The sequence below is a fragment of the Labrus mixtus genome, chromosome 12 (assembly GCF_963584025.1).
Source record: "Labrus mixtus chromosome 12, fLabMix1.1, whole genome shotgun sequence".
NCBI classification, from domain to species: Eukaryota; Metazoa; Chordata; class Actinopteri; order Labriformes; family Labridae; genus Labrus; species Labrus mixtus.
In genome coordinates this window covers 6,177,233-6,197,188 of record NC_083623.1, presented here as the reverse complement: position 1 = coordinate 6,197,188, position 19,956 = coordinate 6,177,233, and the positions used below count along the sequence as shown (strand labels likewise).

Genomic DNA, 19,956 nt, shown 5'->3' with positions numbered 1-19,956 from the left:
GTCCTTAAAGCCTATACTAGCCGGCGACAGGGGTTTGCAAATTAGCCACGGCTAGAAACCTGGCATGTATTTGACCTATGAAGCAATGCTTAATGGATCCCTTTCAAACCAAATCAAATAATTAATTAAAAACAAAAGAATTGATCACAGTAAGTTGTGTTAGCCATAGTAATAAGGTGACAGAGTATTGTGATATAACTTCCATGCCTCAGCTCTGATCAGACCAAGTCTACCCAGTTAACCATCTCATCTATCATTGTGTCTTCCAATGTATTCATGGGCCACTAGCTTCAGTATGTCCCATGTTGTTTGTTCTGCATTTACATATTGCAGTGCTAAAAGCTTATTCCAGCAGCGGAACATCTGTTTGGTTAGGTTGTAGAGGTGTCCTCTTTATACAGTACAGCGTGAAGGCCAAAGTGAGTGGCTCCTGAATGAACTGGTGCTGCCCTCTGCTGGTAGAGAAGGGAAACATCCACATGCCTCATTATGTGCTCTAAATAAAAGATAATGCTGCTGATGAGAGTGACGTGTTATGAAGGGTTATAGGATTGTGTGAAAATAATGTTTTTATCAATACCAGTCTCCCAAAATAACTCACTTTGCTTTGACATCTGAAAAAAAGAGATACCTAACGATACGCAAAATATGATATGAAGCAATACCATACCACACCACAGTATAATACCGTACGATAAGATACCATTAGAAACGATACAATACTGTACGATACCAGGAAACCATACCAAACCATATAATACCAAATGATAAGATACCATACGATATACGATAATATACGTAAGGAAATAAAGCAATATGGTACGATACCATGATAAAGTTCCATATTGTCCCATACGATACTTTAGTATGGTACTGTCCCCTTGGGGAAATCTGTCCTGGATTTAAGTGCTGCACACGTTAAGCTGCCTCAACAGTAGAATCAATAAATAAGAACAATAGATTCAAAACAAAGATCCACAGGTAAAAAGGACATACCGATGAAAACTACAAACATATCGTGGTGAGCTGGTCAGACGCAAAGATCTCAGTATAAATCAAAGCTGCTGTTCTGACCGCAGCAGGAGGAGGACAGCTGTATTGTCACACAGAGGCAGAACACTAGACAGACATCCATAACAGAAACATCTCTAACACTCATGATGTAACAAGCTAAATTCACATTCTCTATCACAGTGAAAATGACATTTAACAAGCACAACTATTAACAACCACATGACAGAACAGTGACTTAAACTGTTTTTTAACACACTTTTTCTACCTGTGCATTATCATTCCCATGAGCCTTTGCTCCACAAACAACCTCAGAGCGACTGTCCATTTGGGGTTGCTACAACATTTTGACACATTATCCAAATTTCTCACTTGTTTCTAAAAGCCATGAATCTGTGGTCATAGACTTATCTAACCCCTGAACACGGACAAGTCCAGCAGGGCGACGAGTTTTAAAGGCCTCATCATTAAGGAGGTGAAACAAACTTTTCACAATTTTCTTTGATTTCGTCATTTACCCTGTCCCATTGGTTAAACTCTCTCAAATAGTCCTTCAAGCTGTTTGTAGTGTTGTTGCCAGGCAAAAAAAAAAAAAAGGTTACAGTTGTATTGAGCCGCTTCATGATTCAGTAAAGCTGTTAAATTGTTAAAGTTGGCCCTCTTTTACCCCCTCGTATCATGTACATGTTAAACATAATTCAGGCTGACATTTATTGGGGCAGAAGAAATTGATTTGGGTCACATGGAGTGAAAACATCATTGTGTGTGCGTGTCAGACACAGCTGTAAAGTGACTAAACTACTCTCCCTGTAAATTTAATGTAGACTTTATGAGATCAATTATGAATGAATGAACGTCTGCTGATACAGTGTAGGTTAACAAAGTAGGTTGAGAGAAAACTCTGAATTTAACGGTGAAATCTGGATGTTTTGGTAAAAGCACATCTAAAAAAACAATGAAGGATTTAAACATTTAAAAGTATCATGTCTGAACCCTGGGAGATTTTAGAGTTATGTGAATCCTGCAGCATCAAATGAGGGATAAACTGAGAGCAGCGGTGGCTTAGCGGTTACGTCACGCACCCGGAGTACAGAGGCTACAGTCCTCGCCGGGCTCGAATCCGAACTCGGCCCTTTGCTGCATGTCATACCCAGAGGCGCTGCTTGTCAACAGGCAAGTCAGGCAACTGCTCGGGGACCCAAGTCCACTTAGGGGCCCCCGAGGGCTGAAAAACGTTAAACCCCAGCAGTGGCTCAAAATGCGCAAATTTTGCAATGACAGTAGGAAACGTCCCTAATGGACTAGAAGAGGAAGAGCGCCGTGACACTGCTAGATATAATAGTGGTTGCAGGGACCCTGATTTATTTTTGCCTATAGGGTCTCAGCAGACTCTAGAATCGCCCACTGGTCACCCCCCCCACTCTCTCCTCCCGACACTTCCTGTCTCTCTTCAGCTGTCCTGTCTAATAAAGGAAAAAAAGCCCCCCCCAAAAAACATCCTTAAGAAAATCAGGGAATAACTCGTGTGAAATGGTTTTCACAGACAGTTTTTTTGCACCCCAGATCTACAAGGGGTCATTTTATTCATCCATTTTTAAAAGACTTTATGTCAAACTTTCAATGTACTTGTGAACGGAAAAAAACAGTGAGGCAGATAATTCATATAAATCCCTTTGAAAACCAATCAAAGAGCAGATTTAGACAAAGAAAAATCTAAAAAAAAAAGAATTCAATGTTCACCGGAAAAGAGGTCACTCTTTTACAGCCACTCGTTGAAAGACTTATACTGCAGCGCCCTCTCCTGGTGAAATGATGCACAGACACTTCTCATAGTGTTTCCTGTTTTTTTTTTTTAAATCACTTCAATTGATTTCTTGAAGCACCCAAAATCATCAATTGTGGAAAATACACATCAGGTCTTAAACTAAAGTATGTTTTATATGTTTTCACTATACATTTAGAACATAGACTGTAAATATTTAGACTCAGTTTGTCAATAGAAAATGTGGTCAACATAGATAGATAGATAGATAGATAGATAGATAGATAGATAGATGGATAGATAGATAGATAGATAGATAGATGGATAGATGGGTAGGTAGATAGATAGATAGATAGATAGATAGATAGATAGATAGATAGATAGATAGATAGATAGATGGATAGATAGATAGATAGATAGATAGATGGTTAGGTAGGTAGATAGATAGATAGATAGATAGATAGATAGATAGATAGATAGATAGATAGATGGTTAGGTAGGTAGATAGATAGATAGATAGATAGATAGATAGATAGATGGATAGATGGGTAGGTAGATAGATAGATAGGTAGATAGATAGATAGATAGATAGATGGATAGATGGGTAGGTAGATAGATAGATAGATAGATGGATAGATAGATAGATAGATAGATAGATAGATAGATGGATAGATAGATAGATAGATAGATAGATAGATGGTTAGGTAGGTAGATAGATAGATAGATAGATAGATAGATAGATAGATACTTTATTGATCCCGAGGGAAATTCAAAGCATCCAGTAGCAGGTTACAAGACGTGCATGACATGAAACATTAGTTACAAATTAAACCGCAAAACCAACGCCCCCCTCCCCCCTCTCTCATACATATATATTAACCTGAAAAAAGATTTAAAGAATACCCCTAGATGAAACAAACTTAAACTGTGCAATTAAAAATAGATTTATACAAGAAATGTACATAACCTGTTGATGTAGATGTAGATTGATGTATTACAGAAATGATGATGATGGTTATTATGATTAATTTAATCATTGATCCAGCAACCAAGGAAACATATAAAGAGGTTAAAATCAACACGATGCATCAAGTTATGTTTATTAACAACTTTATTAATCAACTTTCTTTAACTTTGCAATCAACATTTTTTTTTTGTTCTGAATTTTTGTTTATTTTACTTTTTTTTTTGGCCTCTGCCTTTGTAGATTGAACATCTGAAGAGAGACAGGAAGTGTGGGGGAGACATGAACCAAATGATCTCAGGTCAGAGTCCAACCAGCAACCAAGGTGTTTGCTTCTATATGTGGCACACCTGTTGTATCAACAGCGTGCAGTGATTTTTACTGCTGCACGACCTGGACAGAATACTCTAACAGAGGAACTTTATAGAAACCGGAGGGGAACTCACACCTGAGCTCCTGAACTGGACTTATGAAGGTGATGTTTGTCGCACTCAGCCAGGTCAGGAAGTTCTTCAGGTTTTGATCGCAGTGAAAGCGGTTTCCTTCAAGGTTGAGGCATCTGAGGAAACGGAAAGCGTCCGGGTCTGGGGAGGTTATGAAGTTGTCGGTCAGGTGGAGAATTTTGAGACTTTCGGGAAACACATCAGATCGGAGGTAAGTCAAGGAATTGGATGAGAGATCGAGCTCCACCATTGAGGTAAGACCCTTGAAAACGCCTTGAGGAAGGGACTGCAGGGCGTTGAAGCTCAAATTAAGACCAAGCACATGTTGGAGATTGTCAAACAGATTCAAGCATCTCCCCTGAGACCAGATAGACCGCAGAGAGCTGCCGTGAAGATCCAGGTTTGTGGCATTACTCAAACGACTCGCTGAAACTCTACCGAGCGTGCAGAATCTGATTCTGTTTCCTCCGCTGTAGAGTAACTTGAGGCGTCTGAGCTCGGTCAGAAAGGTGAAAACATCCCCCAGATCTGTCAATCTGTTGTCCTGAACGTCCAGATATATAATATTACTGGCAAAGCGTGTGATACTGCTCACAGATGAGGGCTCCAACTTATTATCGTTCAACAGAAGCAAATCTAAGCGTGGCAGAGATGCAGGGAAGCCGAGATTTCGCAAAGAGTTTCCTGTTAGAAGTAATTTTTTCAAATCGGGAAGTCCTCCAAATGAGTCATAACCAAGAGCACCAATGTGATTGTGAGATAAATCCAACACTCGCATGTTTGTCAGAGAAGAAAAAGTGTGAGAGTAGATTTCCCCCAGCAGGTTGTGAGACAGGTTGAGCATTGTTAAATGTTCCTGGAGACCTTCAAAGGCGTTTCTTTGGATCTGGTTCACCTTGTTTTGGGAAACATCGATTATTGCGACCTCTTTCAGCGGACCGAAAACCCCCTGTTGCAATGTAAAGATCCTGTTTTTTGACATATCCAAAACGCGGATTGAACTGTTTCTCAGGCCTTCAAATGTGTTTCCGTCAGGATCATTGAAATTGTTGAAGGACAGTCCTCTACCCATTGGTCCAGAAAGTTTGAGATGACTGATCTTAGTCCCCTCAATGGCTCTGAAAAACTGCTTTGCTTTTGAAATGCTAAACACATTGTTGGACAAGTCAAGTATCTTGAAGGACACTTCTCTAAAAGGATTCCCACAGTTCTTCCAGTCGAAACTTTTAGTAGACATTGCGGTCAGATAAACAGAGTTCAAATTCAGATATTCTAAGTGCTTTCCCCTAAAAGCAACCAGATCCGACTCACATATTTGGTCAATTCGGTTCAGCTTGAGATTCAAAACTTTCAAATTCTTCATGTTTGCGAATATCATTGAAGGCTTGAGTCTTTTTATCTGGTTTCCAAAGAGATCAAGAGTCTCTAAGGAGGACAGTGGCTCCAAAAAGTTCCCCTCAAGTATCGACCCTTTAAGTGAGCAGTAATACAGACGGAGATCCTTCAAACCGGACAGTCCCGCGAAAGCAAGAGGCTCCAGTCGAAGGCCGAGGTTGAAACCGAGCTCCAGCTTCCGCAGACGTCGTTGTGCGACGAAGGAGTTGTTCCTGATCACGAGAGGTACGGCCTGTTGTCCGAGGTCCAGCTCCTGCAGCTCCTCCAGGCCGGACAGGGAGGTGGAGTTGATCTCAGCGATGCGGTTCATCTCCAGGTAGAGGTGGGTGATGTGTGGGGGGAGGGGAGGAACCGAGCGGAGGTTCTTTGAGGCACAGTTTGCTACAGAGCCCAGAATGAGGCATGATGGGAAACATCCCGGCACCTGCAAGGAGGTAGATTTCTTTAATTTGCTGTTACATGGATTATTTTCACCTGATAAAATTGATTCCTGCATAAAATGAAATGGTTTGCCTTAACTCAATTTTTTAGAGTTTAAACATTCTGCTAAATGTTTACAAGACGCAGAAATCAAGCTTCTACTTCTTCACAGTCATTAATGCTCAACGTGTTTTTCTAACACAAGTTTTATCAGCATTATTTTAATTATTGAAGACGTTGTGCGATCACTCGTTTTGGCTTGTAGAAAAAAATAGACGTATCATCAGTCTTATTTGTTTAATGTTGTGTCATTTTGGATTAAACCCTGACATAAAGAACCTGCATTGGCACACATTTCCTCTTTTTCTGCCGTACCAAACACCGGCAAGAACTTTAAATTCACTCTCTAGTTGCTTTGTCTGAGATTTCAGGCTCATTTCCATAATCACAGCTGCAGCATAAACACAGTATCTCTCGATTTTAATTTGACTTACCTGCAGCAAAACACAGACGATGACCACCTGATGACCCCGCAGCCACATATCCACACAGAAATCAAACTCTAAATTAGTTGAAATAGAGGTCCAGCTGTTTGCTGTCTGTTAAAATCTGAGCTCCTGTCTGCAGAGATTTCAGCTGGAGCTCTTTTTATGTCAACGTATATGAGTCATTTGTGCAGAGCATTGCATTGACCCTGCAGCAAACAGGACACTCAGTCACGTTTTTTTTCCAGGCTTACATGACAATGGGAAGTACAGCTGCATGTTTGCTAACCTACGTCGATAACTTCTGTATGTGTAGATACTGTGTGTTGGAGTAAGGAGGGGACATTCTTTTGCACAACTGATTGCTTTAAAAATCGCACACTGGCAGGTGTTGTAGGAGTTGCATCATGACATTACTTCCCAGCTTTGTGTTCAAGGTTGAGTACAGATATGAAAAGCTGTAAATAGTGTCAAACTGATGTATGTCCATTAAAAACGTTATATCCTGTAAGACTTTTTCCTCATACCCAGTGTAGTTTTCTAAGAAATATCAAATGGTTTCAACTTTACACACATATATCCATCTTTGGATTAATGTCGCAACAAGCAAAAGTTGTTAAATGCCTTCAAAAACACAAATTAATGTTAAATCCTTCTGTTGTCAAAATCCAGATGAAAAACGTTTATAAAACTTAAATTTTTTGGAAACGTATTTCTTGTATTCTGGCCCAGTGTAAATATTTTTCTGTGAACATTTCTTACTGTGGGATCAGGATTTGGTTGATTGGAGACTGCTTGATGCAGCGTTTTCTGTAAATACACTGACACTGAAGTTTTAATGGATGTAATTACCACAGAAAACGACGCAAAATTATAAGTAAGAATAGGTCAAATGCATGTGGCTCAGTTGGTAGAGTCATTCATCTCTCAACCGGTTAAAAAAAAACACTATACATTTTTGATGTATGAGGTATACACTTTTCTATAATGTTAAAATTGTAAATAATGTTACTGTAAAATAGCTTGAAAACTCATAGAATCAAAAGAAGTTTCCAATATTGCAACACAAAAAATCAAATGAACAACAGTTTTAAGTCTCTGAAGGCAGAGGAGGGTGAAGTGCATAACATGTTTATGAGATGTTGACAATGGTCTATGCTGAATTTTGATAGTAGTCTAATCTGCTTATTACACTGCAGAGTAGAGCATCTCTGTGTGTGTGTGTGTGTGTGTGTGTGTGTGTGTGTGTGTGTGTACGTGTAGTTTTTTGACACAGGGCTGGTGAATTTCACAACCTCTGGAGAATGAAGGCTTGTCAAATAAGACAGAGAATGAGGAACAGAGGTTGACAGACAATGTGGAAAAATGTTATACTCTCCTAGTAAGGCCCTCAAAAGCCTCGTATTAAATGTGTTATTTAGTTATGATTTTAATTCATAATTTAGCCCACAACATTAAGCCATGCCCTGCAGTTTGACCTGCTTATGTTCATTAGAAGTAGCCTACTTTTGTCTCAGGAAATGTATTACAGATTTGATCTTGAGGAAATATGATGAAATTTGTTAATTACGTTTGTCTTCTGTTTTGTGTTGTAGTGGCAGGTAAAATCATTTTGTGATCTTGAATGGTATAAAATTAATTAAATGGTATGAAATGAATGAAGAGTGGGATGTGAGTGGCTTCGTCGGCCTGCAGCTATTTCATTTAGTTGTATTGAATTGTGTGCTTTGTTAGTCTTGTGACAGAGGAGCAGATTACATTAAATTATTCTTATTTCTGCTCCGTTTCATTCAAGATCTGAGATTTAATGTTTGTAATTAGTTGTTTTGTTCAGTCTATAAATAAATGAAATAAATACAAATCTGAAGTATGGCACAAAATGGAAATATAAGAAGTGAAAAATGTTTTTGGTAGCCTAAATGTAGCCCACTTAAACATTAATAAAGTAGTGGTGGACACATTTGAAGAAACCTATAGGCAACCGTGTAAAACTATTCACTTCCTATTAAAACTTAAGTCCAGAGTCACCGGGTTGATGCATTTTTAATTTAGAATAAACAAGTAGGCCCTCTGATAAAGTAGGCTATCAAAACTACAAATATTCTCCTTACATAGGCTAGACTATCTCCTCAATATTCAAGCCAACTTCATAAACTTAGATGAATTAAAACATTACATTTACAATTTACAACAATTACAACACCCTTTTTCAATAACTTAGCCAAATTGTACTTAACCAAGCAATAAAAGGATCTTCAGGAAATAAGTGGAGAGGCATGGGTCAAAATTTCCTCAGAAGTTCATGAAGTCACTAGTGCAAACATATGGAGAGAATCCCAGTGGAAAATAGTGAATAGATTTTTCCGAACACCCTACATCCTTTCAAAAATAGACTCCAGTCAATTAAGTTTATGTTGGAGGAATTGTGGAGAAGAATCTGCTCACTTTGCTGAAATATTTTGGGACTGTCCTCCCCTAAAAAACTTTTGGAGACAGATTTTTGATTCTCTAGACGGAATATTTAACCTCCACCTACCAAGGGTCCCTCTACTGGCCATCCTCGGGGCAGTCCCAGACACCATGAAAAGCAGAAATAAGATTTATTTGTTACATGTACTTCTCGTAGCAGCCAAGAAGGCGATAACATTGAACTGGCTTAAGAGAGACCCCCCCCCCCAACCCACGAGTCTTGGAAATTACTTGTCAAAGGAATTTACATAATGGAAAAGATAACTTTCAAAATAAGACTGCAAAATGCCAAAATTCCTTGACAGATGGTTTCCATGGCAACACGTGATGGCGGATGTTTAGATACAGGTTGGCAAGGGAAAATGTGGCGATATCTTAATTTAATAAAATATATAATGAAAAGGGGATGTATGTAAACATTATTTTGGTTGCAAAAACTGAAATTAAATCATGGTTATGTCATTGGTGATGTGTGTGTCACTTTTTTGTTTTGGTATGTTTTGTTTTGGGTTTGTGTGTGTGTTTTTTTTTTTTAATGTGGGTTCCTTGTTTTTTGTTGTTATATTTTTACAAATAAATAAAAATAAATGAATGCAAAAAAAAAAAAAAAAGGATCTTAAGCGACCTAAAATGTTGTCTCTATCCTATGAAATGGAATAGTTAAAACTAGCATAAGCAACGCAAACCCGTTTTGTTGTTGTCAGGTGTACGCTTTGTGGGTGCGTCGTGACGTAATACGTAATCCGTTGAAAGTTGTCACGGTAACCGGACTCATTTTCTCTTTATGTGAAGATAACGACATCTTTTTAGGGCATTGGAAGTACAGTAATGTATCCTATATCAACACTAAATAAATAAATGTGGAAATGAATAAATGTAGAAATAAATTTAAGACATTGAATTATTTATGTCCCATTTATTTACCAGTTTTTATTTATTTATTCACGCATTTAATTAATTATTTATTTATTCATTCTTTTATTTATTCATTCCAGTATTTATTTATTTATTTATACTTCTGTCAGATCTCGTCCTCCATATAAAACAGCTGTAATGTCAATGTTTTGAGTCAGCAGCATTCACCATTCACCGTCACCAGGGAAGGGGGCAGGACGCAGCGAGGAGGGGAGTGACTTTCTTTCAAAAATAGTACACTTCATCACGGCAGCAACCCGGTACAGCAGCAGCCACGGTGAGGGGGTATGGAGGGTGTGTAACATGGTTGGCCACGGAAATAAATAACGGGACCGGGTCGAAGGATTTTCAACTAAAGAAAAGCTCAAAAAAAAAAAAAAAAACACGGTGAAAAGAAGGAAGCGGATACGTCAAGAGAGAAGACACTTTGTTGCAGTGCCACACGTTTCAGTGTTGATGTCGGTATTTGGACACGAATACCTGCCGAAAATAGTCCCGGTGAGTAGACCTTGTCTTAAATAAGTCCGTAAAGCAATAAAGCAAAGTCTCAAAGATAGAAAGTTTTAATTTTGAAGTCGATACCTGTGACTTTTCAGTGCACAAATGCACTCGAGGTTTGAGAGTTAAAAGCTCAACAAGGTGAACAGAGAGTTAAACTTTTTTCTGCAATATGGCCGCTCAGATGTCACAGCTTCCCAGAAGTAGGCAGAACTAAAAATGAGCTTTGACTCAAGTCTATAAAATGCATGGCAGCTTAAACTCTTCACTGAAGACCATTGAAATATTGTACTTGGACTGCAGTGTCCCTCCCTCCCTGCCTGTCTGTCTGTCTGTCTGTCATGAGTGTTGTGGTAGACCCAAGTCTTGCCCACTTTTCAAATCAAAACTAACTATTGGTGTTTGACCTATAACGTAGAAGTGTCGTTTCCTTCAATGGGATGGACGTTTTTTCCATTCAAAAGAGTGGCAATTTAACGTTATTCCAAATTTACAGCAAGAAACACACATTATGCTTTACTAAACTAGACATTTATAGTGTTTACTGAGGAATTCGGGACACCATGTGAAGTTATTCTGAATAAGCCTCAGTGCCATTCATGTTATAGGCTGAATGGGGGGGGTTAATAACTCCATCTGATTTGCAGATTGAAACTGAATGATTGGCTGAATCATTATATCTGACCTGTGTGGTCAGCTGAAGTGATTTATCTCACCACAGGCTGCCAAAAAAGTGTCATCTGAGACAGCAGAAGCATTTTGGAGGCTCTGGTAGAGATTGACAGCCACACCGCCGCCCTTACAACCCCCAAAAATATTTTAAGTAATAAGCATATTTAAAGATCTACCTGCCATCCAGATTGTAGCCTACCACTCTGTTTCGGAGGCTTATTCTGTAGAAATGTGAAAACCTGATCATACAAACTGTGAATAGCTATTTAATCCAAGAGTTTGTTTTTCTGCATTTGTATGGCAGCAGAAGAAAAGACAAGATGACTGTTCTTTTTTTTTTTTTTTAGCCTGCCAGAACATTTTTTTTTTAATTTGAGAGACAATATTTATGTAAACATTAAAATTATTGATTTTGTTTGCCGCAATATGGCAAACTCTTAATTCTTAGCATTTTTCTCTCCCTTTAGAAATATTGAATTTCTAAAGTCAGAGCTCTCAAATGATTCTTGTATATTGTGACTAAACCTAATACACCAGCTGGATACGATGCTATTTTCCATGTACCCTATTTGAATTCAAAACATAATAGTTTTCCCTTTTGAAATGTTATTTCTTACAGTTAAATATTGCAAATAGTATTTGTTTATTGTGCAGTTAAACTCAAACAATCAACTAAAGGTCAAGTTCATTAACTGAAATCAAAGATTATGCAGAAATACACGGCAGTACTTTTGAAGCAAGACGAACTGAAGACAGAAAGACATCAATAAAAAGTGTATTTTTGGTTTTTCTCCAGTCGGGTTACAGACTTTTCTGAACTGTTGCTCCCTGCTGAGGAAACCAAAAAGAGAGTGTTGACATATCGCCTGATGGGCTGCCCCTGTCGGGTTTCCACTTTTCCAGTGGTTCAAGAATTGTGTACTTTAATTGAGCAGTGCAGGATTTGTTTGCATATTTAACGGCGCAAAATGAGAGAGCGAAATCCAACTTTTTCCAGGCATCCACAACCCTGCGCATTACAACAGTCCTTTAAACTGTACATTCCTCCCTCCCCCACTGAATCAGAGCTTAGTATTTTATCTAAATATACCTGCAGATAATCTGTCGCGGTTTCGTCCAATCAACATTTACTTTTTCATTTCATCTCAGCGTGTCTCTACATAAGGAAAGGCTTGAGCCGTTGTAGATTTACAGTGGTGCTGATAGTGTTACTGTCTCCACTGCGAGTGGGGAGATAATAGCTGTGAGGGTGAAACCTATGATTAACATCCACCCCCTGGTTTATATAACTCCCTAGTGTTTAATTATAGTGAAATTTAAGTATTCTTCATTTTCCACGTAGGCGCAATTAGATGGCTGTCAAACACTCCTGGGGATATCTGGGCTCACTACACATTCACTGTATTGTTTGATGCCCCCGAGTTACTGGCAGCACAGCAGTAAAAACCCAGTGTAATGTCTAGTTTACCTGTGGGAAATAATTGATTAATAGCTTGTTTTGAATTCCTGAACTGCTTTTCTAAGGTCACTGAAAATACCAGCCTGTCCACCTATCTGCTCATAGAGGTTTGTGACTAAGTTTGTTATAATCCACTAGAAATACTTGCATTTTTGATGCCACTTTGCAAGAGTGATATGACTGTGGTATTTTTTTTTTTTGCTCAAGGGCGAAGAGATAGATGAAAGGAAAGTTTAATGCAGAGACTCTCAGAGGATTTATTTTTTTTTTTTAGGTTTTTGTGATGAAGCGTTGAGTTGAATTTCATCCCCTATAATATTTCAACTAAGTATTTCTGGTATGCAAGGCTGCAGGTTCAATGTCAAACATTTCTACTCTGTTCTGCACACTGGTTTCTTCAGGACTGTAGATAGACAGCACTTTCACTTCCTGTCTATATTTCTTCATGTTTCTCTCTTGTACCCTCTTCCTGTCTCTTTAAGCATATTGCTTTCTCACTCTGTTCTTCCTTCTCTCATCTTAGTACATCTTAACCTTTGTTTGGATCTCTTCACATTATCGTTACTTATTTAGTTTTTCACTCTCTCCCTGTCTGGTTTACAGTTACATTGGTGTACCCTCCCTATCCAAAAACCAGATTAGTTCAGTTTTAGAACAATAATCTTTGGTTCCATCCTGGTTGTAGGGTCTGTTACTGTACTGGATCATGAGAGGAGTCTGATAACAGGAACCACTATGCACTGCAATCAGATGCTGACACCAAAACATATCCTGTGTTACTGTTAATCACTGCAAGTGTTAGTGAAGAACGGGCTTGAAGGAAGTTGCCTGGTACTTATAAAAACCATAAAAACCAATTCAGGAAGGCCAGATTAAGCAAGAGACCCACACGTTTGGAGACTTTTCAAAAAGAAAACTCAATTTAAAACTGTTTAAATACGCCAAGACAGAATCTAAAACTCTGCAAGGTTACCATAGAAGCTGTATTCGCCTTTTTTCTGTAAATTATCATAAAACAATAAATGATTACTATTAATGTTCTAAGAATGTGTGGTTGTAAGTGAGATAGTCTGTTGCAGAATCTTTCTCCATGACATGACATTGCATGTGACAAAGGTTGAGCCGCATGTCCTCCTTTTTTTTTTTGTTGCAAGAAAACTATGCAGCTTTTGCTAAATAAGAGGGAATAACTTGGCATGGATGCTTCGGTGCTTGTCTGTCAACACTTGGTCATTTCCCACCAAAATGAATAAGAGGAGATTCATTTCAACATGCACTTTTTTTTTCTGTGTAAATACATTCTTGGAGTCTAACTAACTAGCACTGTAAAAGTGTCTAGCTTTTTTTTTTTTCAAGTTTGGATGTAAGATAAAAGTTCTTCTAAAAAATACGACCTTCCTGCCAGCTCATGTTTGGTTTTTCATTTTATACAGTAGACACTATAACTTCTTGTCCAGTCCTCTAAACACCCTTGGCATGCTGGCTCTATCCTAAATGTGTAACCAGAGATGTGTTGCTTCTGTTTTTACCTGCCTGGTGACAACCCCTGGGTCGTGCCGGGGCAGTCGGGTGGTCTCTGGCAGCTCAGGGATCAGAGGTCAGGACTGAGGGATTGGAGAGAGTTTTGCTTTCGATTCAACCTGTGTTGAAAGTATTTATCTGTGAAACCAAAGCTCTGAGAAAAGTCAACATTTCATTTTTGATATAGGTTTGTCTATTACTTCTAAAGTTGATCCCGTGTGCTGAGACTTTAAAAATATTCTGTCATTTGATTCATTGTATACTATAGATGGCAAAAAGCCTGTCTTAAGACCAGTGTATGTGCTGAAACAATAACTTGAGTAATCAATAATCTATCCTAAGGTATTGTTATAGATACTAGAAATGCTTACCCTGCTATTCCACATTCTATCAGAAGCATATTATGATCAATTTAGGTTATGAAGTCCTCCAAAAACCAGCTACTGTAGTAATAATTAATACATTCAGTCAAACAGGTATCATACCAGGTCCAAATCTGCTTTTCCTGCACAGAGATTAACTACATTCCTGCCCATGTAAAAAAAAAAAAAAAGCCAAAATATTCCAGGTCTTTGTTTAATACCTTCTTACAGTTTGTTTGTTTGTTCTCCATTATGCCTAAAACTTTTTAGGACATTTTGAGACAGAGGCAAACATCTGTGATCCAGACAGCTCTTTGAAATCCACAAACTTTCAAGTTTTTTTTTTTTTTTTTAATTTCCTGACAACACGACTTTTGAGAAACTATTTAGAAAGTTGCCACATAGCTTTCAGAGAGATTTTGTGCCTCTGGTCAATCAACCTAATCTGTCTCATATGCTACAGTATAGCACAGGGTCGTATGGAGGATAAATGGAGCACATAGGTACTCCAGCGACGTCCGTGTCTAAAGTAGCAGCCTACTGTATATCATGTGTAACGCACATCCACTGTCCTGCACTGGCCAGGTCCTGTCAGGGCAGACAGTGAGAGAAGTCAGCAGCTGCAAATGCGAATGTGGTCTTGTGGCATGCATGGTGGTGTGTGTGTGTGTGTGTGTGTGTGTGTGGGGTGGTAAACACCCTCTTACCCCTCTTTAGTACCCCCTAGCCTGCCTGACGCCCCTGTCTGCATTGGTGTCTTTGCTGTGTTGCTTCTTCTGTCCCACAAAACTTTAGGTGAGTTTTGGCTACAAACATGAACTTTAGTTTTGCAGGTTTAAGACTGAGAGAAACAGAAGAGATAGTGTGTTTCTTTTCCGGACCATTTGCCCTAGTTCAGGTGTTACGCCTTCATGTGTGTAACCTCTGTTCTGATACTGTAGTGTGTGTGTGTGTGTGTGTGTGTGAGTGATTAATGAACAGGTGTCCTGGTTGGGTGGTCTGCACTGATGCAACACTCCTGTCAATCACACACAAAAAGACAGCAGCCGGTGAAGTAAGCTTAATGTTGATGTGTGATCATTAAGATTGCGTGTGGCATTAGAGGTTTGTAACCAGATGCTAACAGAAACATCCCGTTCTTGTTACTGATTCATTAACAATTCTCACGCTTGGGGTAATAAAATATTTGCAGAATGTGGGTATCCGTTATCCGTGTGGTATCTTTCTGTGTCACCTGTGTAGCCTGCTGACAGGAAGTCATATTCTGCCTCTTGCAGTTTACACGATTGAGGTTCAGCAGGCTGGATGTGGTGCCTCCCTACCCAACTGTATTCAGGTCATCTGTTTATTCAAACACATTTGTTAAAGTCGCCCGTATGAATAAAGCCTATGTAATGTACAGTTCATGATCTGCTGAATAATCCCATATTTTGTGTTCAGTTAGATCTGTATTTTGTTGGACCGTATAATGAGTCATGGGAAGATTGTTTGACCTGCTACTGCTAAAGCTTGTCTAATGCTGCCTGATGACGTGTCAGTGTGTGTGTGAGACGGTGGGAACACGATATTTAATCTTTTTGTTTGGGAAAGGATTTTGTTGTGTCGTGCAGCTTTTCAGCATTTGCTGTGTGGTTTGGCTTTATTCGGCTAAATGGTGAATGACGGAGAAGAAGAAGCACAGGTAGCTCCTCACAGATGACTGGAGGGCGTTGTTTACAGTGATCATAACTCATTTGAGCAATGACCAGCACACCAGTCCATATGTCAGGACAAAATATTTTTTTTATTGATGGTAGAGGTGATCTAACAAACATTTTTCCCTCCCCAATTATCTGTTGTGATACCTGATGTTGGGGTACTACCATGCCTGTATGGATCAGTGCATATATTGCCAGATTCACTTATAGAATAGGCTGCTTCCAGCTGTATTAGTATCTGGTCATAATGAGCCTCTGTCCCTATTGGCATAGCTCTGTATACATTCGGCATACAGGGCTACAGGTGGAGAAGGGGAGAAGGGGAGAAGGGGATCATAATATTAGGGTCCCCTTAGTAATGAAGGTTTTTAGAGCCATAGAATATGTTATGTTTTCAGCCGTATAAGTAGCTGATAATAGCTCTGTAGACATTCCATAGCTTGTCCTTGTCCCATGTGTTTTGGCTGAAGGTTACCTGAGAAAAGCAGGAGGGGTCCAGATGAAGAAGGTGAGCATAATGTTAGGGTCCCCTGGGTTATGTAGGTTTTTATGGCCATTATGAATTGCCTTTAATCGGATAAAGGGTTTAGGAAAGGGAATGAACAGTTTGTAATGATACTGTTGCCAAAGGAAAAGTTTTGATGCAATGGAAGAGCAAAATATACAACCACTCACTACTGTCCCACTTTGAGCACTGAGAAGACTGAGCTGCTTTTAGGTTGAGTTCCTTTATCATATTGGAAGCGACTGCGTGTTTCATAACTGATCGTATTTATTCATGACATACTAAAGAGAGATTGTGCTTTTGATTTAAATAACCCAAACCCTCACACAGGGTCTTATCAGTGCAGTGGATGACAGGGAGTGTGCTTGTGTTTATAGTGTGTGTCTGTGTTAGTGTGTCCTCTGCTGTCCACAAAGACCTTTTGGCCTCATTGTCTGGAGTCTGAAAAGACTTTTCAAATGTCCTCTCTCTTCTCTTTCTGTCTTTCTGCTAGACGTCCATTGTTGAAGCTCCTCTGTCCTGTGTGACCCCCTGACACAGAGAGGTATGACCACACACACACACACACACACACACACACACACACACACACACACACACACACACACACACACACACACACACACACACATACACACACACATGATCAGTATAGAGATGAACTGTGCTATCAGAGAAATGCTGCCTCTAACTGTATTTCTGATCGAACCTTTCTTAAGCCAGAATTCAAGAAGTTAGTGGAGTCTGTTTCCTCTTCTTCGGAGTGTGTGTATTCAGAGCAGCTTGTGCTGTTTGTTTCCGTAAAGCTCAGCAAATGTCAGCCATAATAAAACACCATGGTGTAACAACAGAGGGCATCGCCACCCACACAATTTAGGAAAGCAACACAAAGCACAGCAGTCAGCTGAATGTACAGCTTCTCCCCTTTACACTTTCTTTATCTGAGCTTCTAATGAGGAGACAAAGCACTAAGTAACTGTTCAATCAGCCGTCAGCCGCATTAACTTCAAATTTTTGACTGAGTGACGTGGAGGTTTTAATTTGCAAACACAGTTATTATATAGGTAAAACCTTGAGACGCACTAATGACACAAAAACAATTAACCAAAAAATTAGTTGCAAGCTTTGACAAATAAAACCAAAAAATCTATTTTGTTTTATTGAGATTTTTGGTTTTCAGTGATTTTTACTTCAGTGTTCACCATCCGTTAATCCGTTAATGAATTATATAACTGTATTACAGTCTGTTTGAGTTCAACATAGCTTTCTGAAAAAAAAAATTGGGATCTTTTTGTTGTGACCAACCTTTGTACTCAGACCCAGTGATTGGGAAAACAGCAGCCAAGCTGTTCCTGGACCTCTGACATAGTTGGGGATAATTGTGGGAGGGGTAATTATATCCACGATGATTTAAAGCTTTCAGGGTTATAATGGGGAGCAAACCTCACAGACCAAATGTTCCTGCATGTCAACTATACACAGACAGACAGACAGACAGACAGACAGTATAATCACGAAGGCCAGGCTGGAAATAACAATTTACTCACCACGGAAGTCCAGTGTGTGAGACTTTTGGAAGCTTTTTTTGGCTCATGTAACAACCCAACACCTTTTCAGTGAAGTCCTAGTTAGTGTCAGCAAGACGCTTTTCATTGACTCACATGCACTCCATCTGTCCATCTGCATTACTTTACTGGCTGTCCTAATTCTATTCTTGTTGTTGTGCTTTGTGGTAGAGAGAACCAGACATTACCGCTCTCATATTTTGCTTGTTAAAGACAAAGCAACAGCTAGCAGACAGTTAGCCTAGGCAAGCGTAAAGACTGGAAATGGGGAAACGGCTTGCCTGGCTTCATCCAGCAGCATCAAAATTTGCAACATCAGATCTTAAGTGCTCAAAAATTCAGACAGATTTAGCCCCAAGTTCTAACTTGGTATCAAAACAATAACAGTAAAAAAAAGACCATGGTACAATTTTTCATTGATTAGCAAATCATTTAGAGCACGCTTACTGTAAAGTACAGGGAGTCAGTGACACCGACACAGGTACCAAGGGGTCCAGGCCGTGGGGACTGTGCCTATAGATTAACATATCGAGACAGAAACTTTTATTTCACCCTGGATACATTTTTCAGAGATGTGTGCAAGATTAGGAAGAGGTGGGGCTGCTTCCCATGATTCAGCAGTACTTCAGGAAATACTTTCAATTTATTCAAAACTTTACTCCTGACACCACCAATACTTTAGCATCATCTCCAAGGCCTTTAGTGCACTTTTTTTTTAGAAGTTACCGTCTGTTACTGCGACACAAAACATGTTTAAAAATTATTTATAATAGAAGATTAAAATTGGAGATAATTCCTACATACGAGGAAGCTGACCAAAGGACTTCCCCGTTGCTATCTACTCATTATACCCATAGATATTCGTGGGATATTATACTGATCAGGTCATATTAATCCAAGAAGAAAGGGAAAAAAATGCAAAGCAACAAAAGCTCTGTTCTCTGGAGGACAGAGTGTGAGTGAGTGAGAAATATCAATGAAACAGCTGTATGAAGCTGTATAGGAATGTGTGAAAGAGAGAGAGAGAGAGAGAGAGAGAGAGAGTGAGACAGAGAGCGACTGAAAGAGCAGAGGAGTCCCTCTTTTGTCTGGTTGAAGCATGAAGTCTCCTGGGAGGCTTTTCAAATCCTCTCTGGAATGTGTGTGTGTGTGTGTGTGTGTGTGTAAGTGCCAATTTCTTAGAAAATGTGTGTGTCGGGGGTTTGGCCTGTCACCACATTTATACAAGGAATGCAAATATTTGTGGGTCTGTGCACTTGTGTTATATGTGTGTTTTGGTATCTGAGTGTAGTATAACTGTTACCATGGCAACTGATATCCTTTGGGCTGTATCACCTGACAGCGGTGGTTGACAGCTTTTTCTTTTTTTTTCTCTCACTAAGTAGATTCCTTTCTTCCTCAGTCCAGCCTTTCTTCCTTCCTTCCCTCAATCTGCAACTTCTTTTGCCATTTATCTGTCTGTCTTTCTTTTTTCTTTCATTTCTCCTTCCTCCATTAATCCTGTCTTTCTTTTATGTATTCTGTCTCTTCCTCCTTTTCTTTGACCATTTTATGTCTTTCTTTTTCACTTTTTGACCTCCGTCTTCCTTCAAAGTTTTTCTTTATTCCTATCTTTCTCTTTTCTTCGTCTATTTCTTTCTTTCTTTTTCTTTCATTTACAGTCGACCCTCCCTCTCTCTCTCCCCCTCTCTTTTTCTCAGTACCCTTGTTAAGTTGTTTAAATGCCAGCCTGCAGATCAGATATCATCAGCTGCTCTCATTAATGTGTTTATTTAACAAGCACTCAACTCATCCTCTGGTGGCCTTGAATTTG

At 39.2% G+C, this 19,956-nt stretch overlaps 2 protein-coding genes across 9 annotated transcripts in view; one reads left to right on the top strand and one right to left on the bottom strand.

Annotated features, from left to right (window-relative positions):
• Positions 1-3,505: 3,505 nt before the first annotated feature.
• LOC132984748 (toll-like receptor 5) lies at positions 3,506-6,648 on the bottom strand. The gene is made up of 2 exons (XM_061051684.1): positions 6,490-6,648; positions 3,506-5,999 (listed from the first exon to the last, which is right to left on the bottom strand). Exons 1-2 carry the CDS (start codon positions 6,535-6,537, stop codon positions 4,116-4,118), a joined length of 1,932 nt encoding a protein of 643 aa, XP_060907667.1. The 5' UTR covers positions 6,538-6,648; the 3' UTR covers positions 3,506-4,115.
• A 3,446-nt stretch (positions 6,649-10,094) lies between these two features.
• dtnba (dystrobrevin, beta a) overlaps positions 10,095-19,956 on the top strand; it is a 28,880-nt gene continuing 19,018 nt past the window's right edge. For 7 of the 8 annotated variants that reach the window (XR_009675004.1, XR_009675005.1, XR_009675001.1 and 4 more), the window contains exons 1-2: positions 10,095-10,362; positions 17,072-17,122. The gene's annotated coding sequence lies outside the window, so the exon portion shown is untranslated. Of the gene's footprint in view, positions 10,363-15,078; positions 15,172-17,071; positions 17,123-19,956 lie in introns of those variants that run through there. The other variant, XR_009675003.1, reaches the window with a different exon arrangement.

Bases quoted from the DNA above. Each gene is read 5' to 3' on its own strand.
- LOC132984748 (XM_061051684.1), bottom strand. From the start codon at position 6,537: ATGTGGCTGCGGGGTCATCAGGTGGTCATCGTCTGTGTTTTGCTGCAG. The intron at 6,000-6,489 runs GTAAGTCAAATT...ACCTCCTTGCAG, and splicing joins TCGTCTGTGTTTTGCTGCAG to GTGCCGGGATGTTTCCCATC.